Below are 18,511 nucleotides of genomic sequence, written 5' to 3'. Positions count from 1 at the left end.
ATAGGGTCATGGAGCCAAGTGTCTGGTTTGTTTACGTAAGCAGAACAAAGGACCATTTGTTCCAGAACTGGCATTGCCCAATTATGTATGACCACTGCCAGCCACAGTGTTGAGTCTACCTGGTTTCATAGCGGGTACATAAGCAGAGCAAAGTTGAATGGACATTAGTCGACAGCATTTCCATTCGTTGCCATTTCACGCCTTTGTTTGGAATTAAAATAACAATAACGAAAACAAAAAGAATGGGCAACCACACTTGAGACTATACAGAATGTAAATGGAAAAAGTCAGAGATATAAGTGACTGCGACAAGGGCATATTGTCATCGTCCGGCAAGTGGCAAGAAACATCTTGCAATCTGTGCTTGAACGACAGTGAAACCACAAGTAGACAGGCTGCTGGAAGTCCTCGTCTCATTATAGAAAGCAGACACGTTCGCAATGGAAGTGGTGGAGCAGGACGTGTGACAGTGCTATATAGTTTGTGAAGCATTGATTCAGATGTAGATGCACATTCCATCCAGTTTACGTTTTCAATAACCCACTGTTTTCCTTGCGGTCCATCACTGAAACGTATTATATGTACGTGTAATTTGATTCAAGACATTGACGTGGGGTAGACGTAATTGGTTGAGTTTATTACAGAATGGAGTGAATACCTATAACAACGGCACTCGCAACACCTAAAGAAGATGACTATATCTCCAAAATAACGTGCAAAAATGACGTTTTATAAAAATATCATTGCCTTCGAATTTATCGCATTTATATAAATATTCCACTCTTATCGTAGGAAGATAGTAAAACCTGCAATTATTAATAATTATAATAATTATAATGAAATAAAATAACAACAGTAGAAATATTTAAACTGAGAAGTAACAGAAGTGTACAAAATATAAAAAATTACAGATAAAACTAGGAAGAGAAAATATTTGTGTACACATTCAAAGAACAACCCCTAACAACGTAAAAATTACTTCCGCAGGTAGAAAAAGTTGAAGGGATATGTAAATAGTACACGACTGTTGATGGTATCTAGAAGAAACCAAGACAAATGACGAAGATATTTAAGACATAACAAAATTGACGAACAATATTAAAAAGAGGGAAAAGCTCCAACTAAAAACCACACCAAGAAGTCAGGAATAAAATGGAAAGCGGAGAAAAGAATAAAAAAATTGGACATATGAAGGAGTGTAGGAGAAAACATAAAATAACTCAATAGCTAAGAAATGGTCCTTATGTCGTATGTAAATAAAGAACGATAACAAGAAATAATCTTCATTATTTCAATGTGTAAGTCATGTATTAAGAAAGTCTGATTAATATAAGAGCGGGTCACAAAACTCCGATGTTACTACTTAAAACAAACACAAAAAGAGAAGATTCAGTGTCACCTTCATATATTAATTCCTCACCTGGTGTACTTTGAACGCAGTTAGAGCGGAAGCTCCTTCATCGGCGAAGAATGTCATCTGCTCCACACAGCCCTTCAATTGTTTGCGGCATTTTTCAATGCATTCCTCGCTGAAGGCCACCCACGAGGCGCTGCAGTGACGCAAATAGTCATCGCATGTGGCGCGTAAGATATGTTCACAGATTTTTCCCATAGGGCCGCAGGACCAGGTAAGAAATTCCACATTTTTTTCCCTGCAACTCCACCAAGTCCTGATACTCTGTTTTAAGTCGGAGAACAGAGGACGGGCATCGGGGCCGAAAAGCTGTTCCAGTTGATCTGCAGACTGCTTGTCGAAGTCTTCTGCCGAGCGTCCATGGAAAAACCTGGTCACAATTTAAAACTACGGAGAGCTACAAATTAAAAATTGAGACAGTAGATCTGTCTCGTTCATTTTAGAGAAAGCTTTTACCTGAGTTTTACAAAGCATTATTAAGTTACTAAACAATCGAAGCTTATCCTCTGTTATGTCGTATGAAGTAGGGTCAAGAGAAAACACGTTTTGGTATTTTAGCTCAACAGCTATCTTGGAGGGCATTGTAATGGTTACAAATGAAGCATTCAAGGGACATTAAGTATAAAATTTCCGCTGAACGACTCAACGTAAATATTGAAACACCCTGCTGTAATAACATTGTTGATGTTACTGCAGTCGTTGCATTGATTTTGTGTATGTGCTTTATCTGTTTCGTATCTGTCATGAGGGCCGACAAGGTGTTCCAGCCGGCTAATAGGCGTCGCTGTGTCAGAGGTAGCTGGCGGATGCTGACTCCGATTGGCGGCCAGCCGAGTTCCTACGAATTTGGAATACATTGTCGTGCTATTCCTTTGTTTACAGTAAAACAAAATGAAATGTAAAAATGTTGTTAATACTGTTCTATTCTAGAAAGCAGGTCATTAAAAAGGTGGTCTCTGTAAAAAAATCTATGTCTTCTGACTAAAAGTGGTTAGAGAAATTATGTGGATATTCGAAGTGCTGAGTTAATACATGAAAAAAATAATTAGTTTTAAAAGATATTGACAGTTAATTCGCACAAGACAGACGGACAGCTTGAAGTGTTAAGAGAAGATTCTTATACTGACATTCTACTAGAAATACGAACATTCCTAGGTGCGAGTTATTACGTTATAAAGCAATGACTTCACCGAATTCTACTATTCTGGAGTGTATGTAACTCGTTACGTAGTTTTGGAGATTTGTCTGATCATAAATAGTTTTGGTGACGTGTTACAGGGACAGTGGTTCAACGCCAGTGATTATACAGGATGTTCGGGATTTACCAATACTAGGACTTATAGAGGGGTGTAAGTACATCATATTTTGAATATGAACCAATGTCCGCAAACGCCATCCAACGAGCTACATAGCGTCACAGTAATAGGCGTCGGTGACTGTAAACGTATGAATATACAGAGTGATTAAGTAATGACGTTACAAACTGCCAAGGATGATGGAGAAGGATTAGTGTATCAATTTGATGTAACGGTCCCAGTGCCTGAAACGAATTAATCGAAAGTTAGAGCAAAAAATAATCTGATACGTCTGAGAAGCCCATGTTTACGAGACATTTTTTTTCTTGTTTTGCCGGTCGGAGTGGCCGAGCCCTTCTAGGCGCTACAGTCTGGAACCGCGCGACCGCTACGGTCGCAGGTTCGAATCCTGCCTTGGGCATGGATGTGTGTTGTCCTTAGGTTAGTTAGGTTTAAGTAGTTATAAGTTCTAGGGGACTGAAGACCTCAGCAGTTAAGTCCCACAGTGCTCAGAGTCATTTGAAAAATTTTAACAAACAACTCCAAAGACATCCACAACCAGCATTAGCCGTCCCTGTATTGACCGATCAAGAGCAACAGGCATCGAACTCCATCCCAATAAGTGACATACAGCACCTGGACAACACAGTCCATGCATGGTTCCACTCTTGCGTTCATTATTCTGACTGTTAAACCGGTTATTAATGTACCAGAATTTCACATTTCCAATGGCTTATTTCGCGCTTACATTAACCTTTGACCTTGAAGTCTTAATCATATATGCTACTACACACACGTGTTCCCAAAATTTCATTACTACACATTAATTATTTTTTGATGTTACGATTTGTTTTCTGCCAGTGTACATTTTGAATCGGCTATGAGGAGCTTTAAGGCAAACTTGTGCTTCACTTTACGTTTAAAAGACAGCGCTAGTGTGTGGTTAATAGACTGAACTGGTACGATACCCCTAAATGAAGGTTATTTTATGTGTCAATAGAAACAACAGAATAAACAGAAAGACTATAACCGATTCACAACAACTTCTATTGATTCACAAACACTAGCAATTACAGTACACAAGTTTGAACAAGCATTTAACTTCCAAGGCTTTTTGTTACAGCTTCTGGTTCGCAGAATGAAACGGCAGCCCACGGGTTTAAGGAAGACATGGTTATGAAGCGCAGGACATTTTCCTGTTTGCGCTGAAAGCACGAATTCCGGTGTTGCAAGCGCACTTAACTGCTGGTGACAACACTGTCATAACATTGCGAGATAAAGGAATCATTACACGTCCCTATCCATCAGCCAAATTTGTCGCAAGTAGGAAGGAACAGGAGACTATACATGGAAATGTGAATCTGGCAACATGACGGCGAAGCGTGTCATGAGTGTCCTACTAGGCGGTGTTTACAATGCAATAGCTTATACTGCCCTCCTTGCCCTGCTGTTTTGGCACGTATCCTTGATATTTTATGCGAAAACTTTCAACGGGTAACATTAACAAGCGTCATGTCACTGATCTATGTACACGACTTTCCAAGAGTTTCCCAAAAAAAAAAACGTTACCTAAAATAAAGCATAGAAGAAAATTTGTATAAACATCGCAGTTGATACGCTATAGTTGATCAACAATTATAGTAGCATAAAGTATTACCTTGCTTATACTTTAGGAGTTTTACTGTGTTTTGCGAGACAGAAAGGCGACTGTTTACGTGGCACTCATTTTCCAGACACTGAATCTAGTTTACCACGTATCACAACAAGTGTGTTTACAATAATCGATTCGAAACTGCATTAGCCACTTCAGATAAATCGATACAACTTATGTAGGAATGTCATTAGGTGGTCACTGTGACGACCTTGAACCCCCCCCCCCCCTTACAAGCACATCAATTTATCAGTCGACCGACCGACCTACCGACCAATTTTTTGGCAGCCTACACACGTACCGACCGACTGCACTCAGCGATTACAGCGCCGCCTTGTCGTTGTGATTTGTTTATCTTATTTGTTTATTGAATTTATATTCTACGATTCTTAGTTTCATACAGAAACTAGTTTTTGCCTTGGGTGCTTCTAGCTAACAAGACCAAAGAAGCCGAGAGAAAACTGTGGGTAATGAAGTGGCTTATGCAATGGCTGAAATTCACCCATGTTCTGTTACTTGAGCAGCTGTGAGCCAATTATTTTCATAATTAACGAAGAATAGATGAAACATGCATTTAGGAGCTGCTGAACATCATCAAACCATTTTTAACGAAGAAGATTGCAGTAATAAGAGAGGATATATGCTGCGAGGAGAAGCTGTTAGCTACGTTACTATTTCTAGCCACTGTCAGATATTAAAATGATCTCAAATTTAGTGGTATTGTAAAAGAAGGAAGACTGAGTTTAACGTCTATTCAACATCTAGGTCATTAGAGACGGAGCACAAGCTCAAAATGTGGCAAGGATGGGGAAGGAAATCGGCCGTGCCATTTGAAAGGACCTACCCTGGCATTTGCCCAGATCGATTTAGGGAAACGACGGAAAACCTACATCTCTATGACCAGGTGCAGGTCTGAATGCGAACCCAGCGTGCTAACCACTTCACCACCTAGATCGGAGCAGTTCTGCTGTGTCCCCAGAATTATTAGCTAAAATGATTTCTGAAACATGTAACGTGATTTGTAGTTGACTGAGGAAATACATTACGGTTAATAAGAATAAATAAAACAAAAGAAGTTCTTATAAACGTTATTAGTTTGGTTACGTGTGTAGCGTAAAAGGTGCTCCTATAAGATTAAGAAACTCGTTTCCAGTTCGAAAAAGAAAGACTACACATGCTGGTGGTGTACATCTGATAAATAAAACACATGCTTGTGCACGAGAAAGGAATCATTTAGTAACAGAACAGAATAAAAAAAATTATAGTCCCACACTTTTCTCCTCATTGCAGAGGGTTTGATATAGGCTAGACTTTAGCACATGTAACAGTGAAGCAAATATATTTTATGAATTTTTGGCCACTGAAGGTGAATAATTTAGTTTTTAGATTTCACTTCCGGTATCAGAAATAAAAGAACAACAGTACTAATAATATCGGCAGCTACATTAACGACCCACAAATGATGTAGGCACACAGTTGCGATTTAGTTAGAATAATGTTTATTCAGAAAGCAAACTAATAGCGAAAGTGGTCGTATTTAGAATTACTATTACACTCGAGCGCCTCTCCATATGACACAGTTCGATCATTCACAATCTCATAGTGAATTACAAGTCCACTACTCCACCTCGTTAACTACGCGAAAAAGAGTTCATAACAAGCGCGCAGCTGCTCACTGCTCAGAGACTAAGTCCGGCGATATCACACAACTCTTTTGCAAAAAATACTTTCTTCTCTATTTAATTATTTTATTTGTTTTTTTTACGTCCTTTGCGATTTATGAGTAAATTCATAACTAATACGAGGGGAAGGAATTAAAGATTTAATTTTTTAAACGCAAAATGAGTTTTTGTAACTTCACCCATTTATTACCCACAACATGCCACATTACACAAGAAGTATGTAAACTATTCAAAATAACTTTCATGAATAAGCTCATAATACACAACAAAGTAATCACAGAAGATATGTACAATAAGAAATCACGTACAATTCTTACAAACAACGCTAGTTGTCGAATGTTCAACACATGTCCATTCGTTACATTTTGCACACATGATTTATTTCTTTATATGCCACCTATTTTTTTTAATTTAGCAATTTCGTTTTTTTCTTCTGAGTCCTCTCCTAACAGCAAAAGTACTCGAATATTTAGTTGTCTAGGTATCAAGGACTGTTTCATGCGTTCATGAATCTGAGGTTTCACCATTTTCCAACTACATACGTCAAGTAAATCAGCTCGTTTCATTTTGACATAGTTCTTCTTTGCTAAATAAAAGCATAAAGCATTGATAACGGTGATACTTAAAATATCGTAAAAAATTTGTTTGCCATCTTTTAGTTCGTTCTTGCTGTATCAGAATTTGAACAAAGTTGATCGAGTACGTCAACTCCAATTTCTGTGCGATTGTAGAATGTAACAATCTCTGGTTTGTTTTTTGACCTGCTCGACTCGTCAATCGCTGCATCATTGTGCATAATTGAAAGTAAAATTACTGCTTTCTTTTTCCTTTCGCTGTAGGTTACAAGTGTTGCGTTATGTCTAAAGCTAAAAACAGAAGTGTTTATTTCTCGGGATTCTCTGGGTAAAAATTCCTGTGATATTTGTTTTTCGTTAGGTCTGATTGTTCCAACATAAGTTGTCTTATTCTCAAGCAGTTCTTGACGCAGAGGATAGCTAGTAAACCAATTATCCCCCTTGATGTTACGTACTGTACATAAAATCAGTTCTGCAATTCTCATGACGACCTCCTTTCCTGCATTGCTTACATCAAAAGGCCCCACCGGCTGTTTTCCACAGTAAATTTACATGTTCACAATACACATTATTCTACAATCCACTAATGTAAACACATTCAGGTCATAACGAGCAGGTTTACTAAGTATAAACTGTCTGAATGCACATCTTCCACGAAAACCAACCAGCTGCTCATCAGTTACGAGGTACTCCCCAGGAGTATAGTAGTTCTGAAAGTTTTCGAACACCAAATCCAAAAGTTCTCCTATTGGTGCCAATTTTTCGAGCTTTTTTCTCTCATTTCTGGTGTTTACGTCATCAAATGTGAGGCAACGAAGCAAGAAATGAAATCTATTCCTCGACATAGTCAAACAGGTTCTTTCAATACCACTGTCTTTCTCATTCTCCTATAATTTGCAAGTATTCAACTTGGAAGACTTAAGCATACCAGTGAAAAAAGTATACAAAGAAGGACATGTACTTCACATTGTTCTGTAAATTTTTCATCTCATTCTCTAGAAAATTTGTGCCTGATTGTTTCTATATAAATACTGGTACTTTTCACGATCTATTATATTATTCTGCATCAATAATCAAATTAATGCAATCGATTTCAGATTTTGCATTTTTTGCCTCTGTTTTTGGACCAGGAATACGAAGATCGATATTGCTGGACGTTGTTTTAACATTAGGATTAGGCGGTAATTTATTCCATTATATTTTATCTTTTCCAAAATAAAAATCAGATTCTTCACTTGCCTTGTTGAAGTTCTCTTCCTTGTCGACTTTATCTTCTTCCGATTTTTCTTCATTTTCCTTGTTGAAGCTCTCTTCCATGTCCACATTGTGTTCTTCCGATTCTTCCACGACGTTGTTTCCAGTTTGCTCGTCTGGTCGATCATCATCCTCGCTTGTATATCCATCGCACAGATCAGAATCACAATCCGAAGACTAATCAGTTTGCACTTCTTCCTCTAGCCATTTAATCCAAATCCTTTCATCAGAAGAGCGATCTGCCATTATACCTAAATGATAACGATAAATTAATACTAAAATAGCAATCCAAACATATTTTAAATATGATGGAAATTAAAATTAATACTTACCATATAAAATATGTGCTGTTATTCCGATACTCGCGTGGAGTACACGTGAGCGCCAAACACAACAGGGAACTCTCAAGACTTTCCTATGAGAAGATCCGTGCAGGCCGGCAAACGCCACTTTCTGTAGGTACAGGTTAGAACAAGAACGCCAGACTCTCAGAATTTTAGCCCCACCACTATTGCCAACAATAAGAAATTAACGTTTAGAAGAACAATGGACTGCATTTGCACTCCGTGCGAGTAACCAAGGGTTATGCACTAAACTTTACAGCAAATATTCTATTACCTAATGATTCAATAAGGTGTCATGCTGTCATCGTTCAATGAGTTTTGTGTGGAGGAAATGATCTGATTCTTAACAGAAAAGGCTGATAAATGAAATTTACTGTACCTTTTAAACAAATAAAGTTACAGAGTTGATATTTATAACATTTGTCGTTTTAATGATGCGCTTCTATATGAAATGTCGACCGTTAAGATCGACTAAAGCGTTCAGATTTTAGCATTCAGGTCTTTGTTACAAAACTTGTTAATTTCACTTTAACAGTAAATCCTAAACTATTATAGATATGATTAATATTCAAGTTGTATTGGGATCACCATGAAAATTTATGAATGATGGTAGATTAAAATTACTGTAGCTTCATTCCCTGAATTACTACAGAATTAAATAGTTTTCATAAATGTTTCCCTTTATGGCCAATCTTAGTTCCGCCATATTTAACACTGGTACGTCTACCTGGCAACAAACAGCTTCTACGGGGTTTCCCTATGACGTAGGTTCTCGTCTGTCTCACTGGTACACTACGACGCTTAAGCCTCATGCAGCACAATAGACGCCTGTGAATTTCCCCATCTCATGGCGAATCTGCGCTCTTTGTGGCACACGGTCCTGGATGAGAGGGCTCGTTTCACAATTCCTGAAGGCTGTCTCTTTCGGCCATGTACTTAAACGAGAAAAAAAAATTTTCGTCAACTTACAATTTCAGTAGCAATTAAACAACTGGTGCAGTGGTTAGCACACTGGACTCGCATTCAGGAGGACGACGGTTCAATCCCGCGTTCGGCCATCCTGATTTAGGTCTTCCGTGATTTCCCTAAATCGCTCCAGGCAAATGACGGGATGGTTCCTTTGAAAGGGCACGGCCGACTCCTTTCCCATCCTTCCCTAATCCGATGAGACCGATGACCTCGCTGTTTGGTCTCTTCCCCCAAACAACCCAACCCAATTAAATAACTTCTGAAAGAACGAAGTTAAATTGCTTCTTCAGAGCAGGCGATCACAAATCATTGTGGTATCGGTATCTTTTTCAGGGGTACTGCCGCCCAGTAAGATTACACCAGTCTGCAATCTGTTCACTGCTGTGGTGCGGATGAAACTACCAAGTAGGTAGTGTAGTGGATTCAGTATAATATTCTTTGGTGTGTACCGAAAGTATTGCCAATCGAGTGCTTCGAGTGAAGTCCAAAAGAAATTAGTTACTAAAATAAACAATATTCCATTACGCAAAACCAAAAAATCGAAACTACAGGTAGGAATATAAACAATGTAGGAAAAGCCAGATTGCAACTTACTGTCAAGATAAGGCTCTAAGTTGGAGACAGGCAAAATTAAAAGACACTTAAACATATGCTTTCAGACACAGCCTTCGTCGGAAAAACAGAACACACACCAATCATTCACACAAGTAAACATTCTGGCTCGAGCTGCCGAATTTGGCGGTCATATTTGCGTGAAGCGTGCTTGCTTGTGTGGATGAATGTTATGTGTTTCTCTTTTTCCGACGAAGGCTGTGGTCGAAAGCTTATGTGTAAGCGTCTTTTAACTGAGCCTGTCTGCAACTTAGCGTATTATCTTTAGGGTAAGTTGCAATCTATCTCTTCCTACATTGTTCAATATTCCGTGAGGTTACGCTTAGTCATTATTCAGTAATTAAATACTTTTGAGAATCAGCAAAAGTAGCAACAGTGATATCGTGCAGGTTTAACACTAATGATTAACTGAGCAGATGAAGGATTGTATTTTTCGAGGGAGAAACTTGTTGCCTAGGGAAGCCTTTTTCTTTATTTGTGACGATATGCGAGACAAAGGCCGAGTCGTGGGCTACACTTCCATAAAAGCGAGCGGTGTAATGTCTCGTTTTTCGTAGGTCCGTAGGCATAGGATCTTCTTCTTTCTAGTAACTGGAAATATTATTCTGATCCACACTGAACATCATTTATAGTAAACATCCTTATTGCAATAGCTAAAAATTGCTGCTTCCCAACCGCTACGGTCGCAAGTTCCAATCCTGCCTCGGGCATGGATGTGTGTGATGTCCTTAGGTTAGTTAGGTTTAAGTAGTTCTAGGGGACTGATGACCTGAGCTGTTAAGTCCCACAGTGCTCAGAGCCATTTTGCTGCTTCCCCAGTGAAATGTAATTACTTTTCCTGTTACGAAAGCATCCAAAAATTCGATTACACACGACAAATGTACTTTGAAATAAAACGCGAATCGGTCAGACTTGCAATAGCGGGTTCATATACAGACTGAAATGGTGTGTCGCGTGCGGTCATCAGCACTTTCCGGCGAGACTAGAGCCCTATTGCCCGCCGTCGCTGCTGGCTGCAGTAAACGAAGTCAGAGTGGCTTTTGGAACTGTAACAGCTTTTTTGTTAATGATGTTTCGCTAGCGTCTTTGGGCACAGTGCGGGCTACCTCACACAGCAACAGTTCACCCATGTCTGAGGTGTGACGGTCTGGTCTGATCCTGACCTCAGTGGCCCTTTGAACCGGCCAGTTTCCAGACGGTTACAATGCTGCTGGGAGTGAGGGAGCGCCAAAGGAAAAATGGTGACCTCCTGGGTGTCCAGCCGAGTTGTCGTTTCCGTTTTCTGCACAATAGTTCGACGACCACGCCTGAAGAAGATGCTTGGGTCCGTCGTCGACTCAGGCATCTTTTTCAGGAGCTGTGAGTTTTGTTTTTAGCTGTACTCGCTGCCTGGACTCCAACCAGACTGTGAGCTGTTGTTGATGTCATGCCGCTATTTATAGGTGAGTTCGTTTCCTGAAGTCCACTGCATCCTTCTATGCTCTTTTTTTTTTACAGACTACCCACAGATATTCAGTGAAAATCAAATTCCCTCAGCGTTTCCCACCTCTGATGGATGTGATGGCCAGCGAGAGTTTAGATTAATTTAAATTGAAATCTCCATCCATCATTATTAGGTTTTCTGACACATTTATTTCGGTACACTCTTTCATGATGGTGTCCTAAAAACCTGGAGTTTGCACCGCGATACTGGTCACACAGTATTTCATTTCATGATTATATCCCAGAAAGTTCTCAGTGACAGCTGACTTGGTTGGTTGTTTTGCTTGTTGGTGTTCCTTTCATCTCTCCTCATTCTGCTGCTCAGCCCGACGTAAGACATGCTACATTCGCAAGCAGATGATACACGGTTTCTGAGGACTTAGACCGTCTTTAACATTACAAAAAATACTTCTCTCTATCTTAGTTGAACGGGGTGAGATACAGTGGATGCCATGTTTCGTTGGGAATCTACCGATATTTGTAGATACTAGGCCAGCACAAAGGATATACGAGTAAGTGATTTTTTGCTTTTCTTACTTGGTCTCAGTCCCAACCTCTCTCAGGTGTTCTTGATTCTGAGAGCAGCGCTCGTCCAATTTGATGCTTTGGAACACTAGTCGTACTTGTAAATTCTCCGGCGAGGCTGTCCTTGTCTGAATGTGTTCAAGCTCTATAGTTCAGTCTCTAGCGCCGAATTTCTTTGCGACGGATGGCGATGGAAATGTGGAAATTCGTGGTAAGATCTTATGGGACCAAAGTGCTGAGGTCATCGGCCCCTAAGCTTACGCACTACTTAATCTAACTCAAACTAACTTAGGCTAAGGACAACACACACACTCATGCCCGAGGGAGGACTCGAACCTCCGACGGGGGAGCCACACGGACCGTGACAAGACGCCTCAGATCGAACGGATACCCCACTCGGCCATGGCGATGGCTCGAGGATTGGAGTCAGGGAGTAGCGTGTGTAGGTTTTCTCTGTATACTGTGACCCAAAGATCCGTCCTGTCTTCTCTTAATTAACACGTCGAGGAAAGGCAGTTGGGCCTCTTTTTTTAAGTTACATCTTGAATTTTGTATTACGATGGATGGAGTTTAAATGTTCCAGGAACTCTTGAACTTTTTCTGCACAATGTGGCCACACTATAAACGTGTTGTCCACGTACCGAATAGAAACACGTGGGTTTCAACTTGGAAGCCAGTGTGTATTCGTGATTTGTGTTATCTGGTCACGCTAAGCGTTAAGTCGGTGCTTTCATGGTTGAATGGTGAAACTTTTAAGTTGATGAAGTAAGGTGAGGCCACTATTGGACCTGTAACTGTGAAGCACTACTCTGTGTGATTAAATTACATATTGTTGAAACACTACCAAGTTGTTGTCAGGTCTGACAATTGTACACCTGTGCTTTATCTGTATAACTGCATTTTAGGGATAAGTTTTCTATTGATTGATGTCTCTTTTCCTGTGTCTCTGCTATGGGTGGCACATTAACAAAATACGTCACCGCCGAATGACTCTGTCGGACTGTGTTGCAAGTCTAGTATTTGCTTAAGATGACGGTCTTAGTTGGGTGTCCTTGTGTTCCCCTCTTAGTAAGTGCACGTCTACCATAAAATGATCTCAGTGGATCGAAATAATGATATTTATCCAATGTATTAGGCTAAGATTTTCTGTTTTGTTATATTCATTTGTCAACCTTTCGAACAGTTGTATTGTTTTGGAGCAAGAGTTTATTTTACTGAAACGTAATTTATTACAGTAGGTGTCAAAAACCTATTTTATAGATTAAGTGAAAACTGTTGGTTTGTACTTTTCCATGGATGCACTCTGATCATCATAATGTTCATATTGTTGAATAAAATTAAACTGCGTTTGGTCACACAACCACAGCCAAGTATCACACCCAAACTACTCCTGCGCCATACGACGAAGCGTCGAGGGAAGCTGCCCAAAGGAAATTTCTGCTTGACGACAAGGACCCAGTTTATTTAGTGCAGGACACTGTCCACATGCTGCTCCTTTTGGCTACGAAGTTTTGATTCAATTCTGGTGTTCATCTGACATCTCACGCTGTGCCTTCTTTCTCTTTCCTCATATGATGAGATCATTGCACAGCAATCATTTCCAAAATGACTTCCGCAACAGCCAGCTACAGATTTCTTCAAGCAAGGTCTCCAGCAAGCTATCCATTGTTGACAAAAAAGTGTAGAATCAGAGGGTGCATATGAAGAGAGGGAATGATGTTTTGACCAGTTTTAATGGTGACAGCTTTGGTTTTCGCGATGATAACCTTCGTACAGTGTGCAGCTTCACACAAACAGAGATGCAACATATGAGAGCGAATTGTCCTCTCCAGTGTGCTGGCTTCAGCCACAGATGGCCGTCGCAATAAGCTAAGGGGTATGTGAGCCAGCCACTGATGTAATTCTGTAGCTGGGTGCTGCATTAGTGCTGGTGTAGAATTCTCCAAAGTGGCGTTCTACCATCAGTGGTGGACGAGATTGCTACCTGAGGTGCCAACAAGCTGCATATCCATAGCTGACAACGTGATAGGAACCTAGCCTCTATAATAACACCTCCAGCCGGAACGAATACACTGACGGAAAAAAATCACAAAACCAAGGACTTGTGCCACATAAACAAAAGTTGGTAGATGTGTATCTGCATCTGAAATATGATGTCTATTCAAATTTCGCGCCAATAGCATTAGAGTGGCGCAAGTAGCACCACTGTCAAGGTGAAAATCAGATTTGCTTAAAATAACGGTCGTGAGAGTTATCTTTGAGATTGGACGTGGTGAGTTGATGTTAGTCATGAATGCCTTTAAGTCGAGGAAGACGCCATTATCAACACCTCAATGAGTTTTGATGATGTCCTGTAATAGGGCTATGAGAAGCTGAATGTTGCTTCTGCGATACTGCAGACAGACTCGGCACGAATGTAGCCGCTGTATATGACTGCTGGCAGCGGTGGTCACGAGAACGTACAGACGCATGAAGACAAGGCTGCACAAGGCCATGTGACAGTACCGAGAGAGAAGACCATCGCGTTTGGAGTACTGCTCTGGCGCATCATCCTTAATCCGCAGCAGAAGTCTGCGCAGCACTTGCCACCACAGTGACACAACGAACTGTTAAAAATCGGTTACTTCAGGGGCACCTCCGAACTAGACGCCCTGCAGGGTGCATTCCACTGAGCGCAAATACCATCGCCATTTTGCGATTTCAGTGGTGTCAACCGAGAACCCACTGGAGGACGGAGTTCAGGTCTGTTGTGCTTTCAAATAAAAGCAGGATCTACCTCTGTGTTAATGGCTACCATGCGTTGATTAGAAGCAGGGCAGTTGAGGGCCTGCAACGAACCTGCCTGCGTGCTGCAACACTGGACCTACACGTGGAGCTATGGTCTGTAGTGAGTTTTTGTATGACAGCAGGAGCACTCTCGTGGTTATTCCACACATCATAACTATAAATTTGTACGTCAGTGTTGTGCTGCCATTCATAAAGAGCAATCCAGGGGGGTTTTCCAGCAGTATAACGCTCGCGTCACATACCACTGTTGTAACATAACATGCTGTACGGAGTGTCAATATGTTGCCTTGGCCCACTCGTTCCCAAGATCTGTCTCCATTCGAGTTCATATGGGCCATTATTGGACAACTCCAGCATCATCGTCAAATGGTATTAAGCATCAATATATTGACAGACCAAGTTCTACAGGAGTGGAACTCCATCCCACAAACTGACATCTGCCACTTTTACAACAACATCCGTGCACGTTTGTATGCTTACATTCAACATTCTGGCGGTTACACCAGTCATTAGTGAAGCAGCATTTAACATTTGTAATAGCTTAATTCGCACTTACATTAACATGTGATCTTGGAATGTTGTTGTTGTTGTTGTGGTCTTCAGTCCTGAGACTGGTTTGATGCAGCTCTCCATGCTACCCTATCCTGTGCAAGCTTCTTCATCTCCCAGTACTTACTGCAACCCACATCATTCTGAATCTGCTTAGTGTATTCATCTCTTGGTCTCCCTCTACGATTTTCACCCTCCACGCTGCCCTCCAATGCTAAATTTGTCAGCCCTTGATGCCTCAGAACATGTCCTACTAACCGGTCATTTCTTTTTGTCAAGTTGTGCCACATACTCCTCTTCTCCCGAATTCTATTCGATACTTCATCATTAGTTATGTGATCTACCCATCTAATCTTCAGCATTCTTCTGTAGCACCACATTTCGAAAGCTTCCATTCTCTTCTTGTCCAAACTATTTATCGTCCATATTTCACTTCCATACATGGCTACACTCCATACAAATACTTTCAGAAACGACTTCAAAATGGTTCAAATGGCTCTGAGCACTATGGGACTCAACTGCCGAGGTCATTAGTCCCCTAGAACTTAGAACTAGTTAAACCTAACTAACCTAAGGACATCACAAACATCCATGCCCGAGGCAGGATTCGAACCTGCGACCGTAGGGGTCTTGCGGTTCCAGACTGCAGCGCCTTTAACCGCACGGCCACTTCGGCCGGCCAGAAACGACTTCCTCACACTTAAATCTATACTCGATGATAACAAATTTCTCTTCTTCAGTAACGCTTTCCTTGCCATTGCCAATCTACATTTTATATCTTCTCTACTTCGACCATCATCAGTTATTTTGCTCCCCAAATAGCAAAACACCTTTACTACTTTAAGTGTCTCATTTCCTAATCTAATTCCCTCAGCATCACCTGATTTAATTCGACCACATTCCATTATCCTCGATTTGCTTTTGTTGATATTCATCTTATATCCTCCTTTCAAGACACTGACCATTCCGTTCAACTGCTCTTCCAAGTCCTCTCCTGTCTCTGAAAGAATTACAGTGTAATCGGCGAACCTCAAAGTTTTTATTTCTTCTCCATGGATTTTAATACTATGAAACGTCCCCTTTTGAACAATTATACGTGACTGCTTAACCTGACACACAATATTTTTAGCGCAACGCAATCTGACTTTCAGAAATCCTCACAAAAATCTTCATTACTCGAACTACTGCAATACAGCGAGCGACACTACTGCCAGCTAAATAAAAGATTCAAACTACGGAAGGCACTAACTACTGATTGGGATAGTTAGTAAATGAAAGATATTAATAGAGAACAAACAATGTATTTACCTTAATATTCATAATATATATAGCAGTTCATGACAAATTACAAAACTCCGCCATCTCTCTCCCCACATCCACCACTGCTGGCGGCTCACCTCCAACTGCGCAACGCTACGCGCTGTTCACAGCCAGCTGCCTAACACTACAATGGCGAGTATTACAACAATGCAAATCAGCCACAGACTGTACACAGCACACCCAGTGATTTTCATACAGAGGTGGCGTTACCAATAAAAAAACCTAAACAGCCTACTTACATAGCCCCCATGCTCCCCACAAAAAATTTTACAAATTGTTTTGGGCACTGGGCAATACATATTTGTTAAAATTTTTCATAATCGTAATTACAATAACAAAGAAATCAAATGCACACACTTATTGATACAATGTTGGTCAAAAGCTAAAATTTTCTCACAGTCCATAAAGATAGTCCTGATCATTCATCATAATAGTAATTACAGTTTTCTTTCACAAAGTCTCATTAGTAAAAGGAATTGCACACAGAAGTAGTGGATTTCCATGCAGTCTTGAAGAAGTAGTGTTGTCCTTCCAACGGAAAGACAGTGCTGACTCTTGACATGCTGACAGGTAATGGGCCACAACAGAGCAAACCCACAGCAGAGTCATTCGACGTTTTGAAGAATATTGGTAGGTAGGTCATCACAGAGCAGACCCACTGTAGTCCTGGTAGAGCGTATGGTATTGGTGGGCCACCATAGGTGCAGACCCACTGCAGTCCTTGTAGAAATAATGGTATTGGTGAGTCAGCAAAGGTGTAGACCCACTGTAGTCCTTGTAGAAATAATGGTATTGGTGGGCCATCAAAGATGCAGACCCACTGTAGTCCTTGTAGAGATGGCTAGCAGCCATCCGTTGTGACTATGCAGGTGCACAATCACCATTGAAGAGTCTTGCGGACAATATAGCAAGTCCATAAACCGCCACTTGTGCACTCACAATTTTTTTTTAAATGTCCTTAGAACCAGCAATGCTGTTATCCAGTCCCTTGCTGAATTATTAACACACGTGCAAACACTAAGAGTCCCTACTTCTCACATATTGTCCATATACTATGACCAACAGAAACGTGTGCAGTGAAATGGAACTTACAAGTTAATAATTTGATGACCTGGTGTCAATTACAATTTTATAACATAAGAATACAATTACAAAGGTACAAAATACATCATTAAAGAACATAACAATACAGATAACATTTGTAGTACAGGCTTTACAAAAGAATCGAAATAACATATACATCAGTGTTACACAATATTTCACACGGCAACACAGAAAAACACAATTTGAAGAGCAAAAATAGGGGAACACATTAACATAGCACTGAAAATAATATCTAGTTAATTGCAAGCGCAGCTGCGAAATACTTGCTGCAAATCTACATGCATGCCACAACTGCTTTACTGTACAACAATGAAAAACTACAACTACAAAGGAAATTCTCTCTATAATTACGCGCTAGCAATAAACAAAAGCTACACTAATTACACAGACTACAGGAAAAAGATCAGAAGATTCCAGTGAGATATCCTCGGCTAAGGGTCAACATATGAAACGTCCCCTCTTGAACAATTTATACATGACTGTGCTTAACCTGACACACAATATTTTTAGCGCAACGCAATCTGACTTTCAGAAATCCCTACAAAAGAATGGCCCTGAGTAACATTAAACTACACCTTTCACAAATCACTTACCTCACAAAAATCTTCATTACTCGAACTACTGCAATACAGCGAGCGACACTACTGCCAGCTAAATAAAAGATTCAAACTACGGAAGGCACTAACTACTGATAGGGATAGTTAGTAAATGAAAGATATTAATAGAGAACAAACAATGTATTTAACTTAATATTCATAATATATATAGCAGTTCATGACAAATTACAAAACTCCGCCATCTCTCTCCCCACATCCACCACTGCTGGCGGCTCACCTCCAACTGCGCAACGCTACGCGCTGTTCACAGCCAGCTGCCTAACACTACAATGGCGAGTATTACAACAATGCAAATCAGCCACAGACTGTACACAGCACAGCCAGTGATTTT

The 18,511-nt window shown here is 40.4% G+C and overlaps 1 protein-coding gene across 2 annotated transcripts in view; it reads right to left on the bottom strand.

Moving 5' to 3' along the window:
* LOC126253205 (uncharacterized) overlaps nt 1-18,511 on the bottom strand; it is a 599,715-nt gene that overhangs the window by 542,465 nt on the left and 38,739 nt on the right. For both annotated transcript variants that reach the window (XM_049954381.1, XM_049954382.1), the window contains exon 3: nt 1,421-1,784. In XM_049954381.1, the coding sequence (XP_049810338.1) occupies nt 1,421-1,784 (364 nt within the window). The remainder of the gene's footprint in view (nt 1-1,420; nt 1,785-18,511) is intronic.

The sequence above is a fragment of the Schistocerca nitens genome, chromosome 4 (assembly GCF_023898315.1).
Source record: "Schistocerca nitens isolate TAMUIC-IGC-003100 chromosome 4, iqSchNite1.1, whole genome shotgun sequence".
Taxonomy (NCBI): domain Eukaryota; kingdom Metazoa; phylum Arthropoda; class Insecta; order Orthoptera; family Acrididae; genus Schistocerca; species Schistocerca nitens.
Note: the sequence above shows the minus strand (reverse complement) of the source record. Positions and strands in the feature narration are given on the sequence as shown.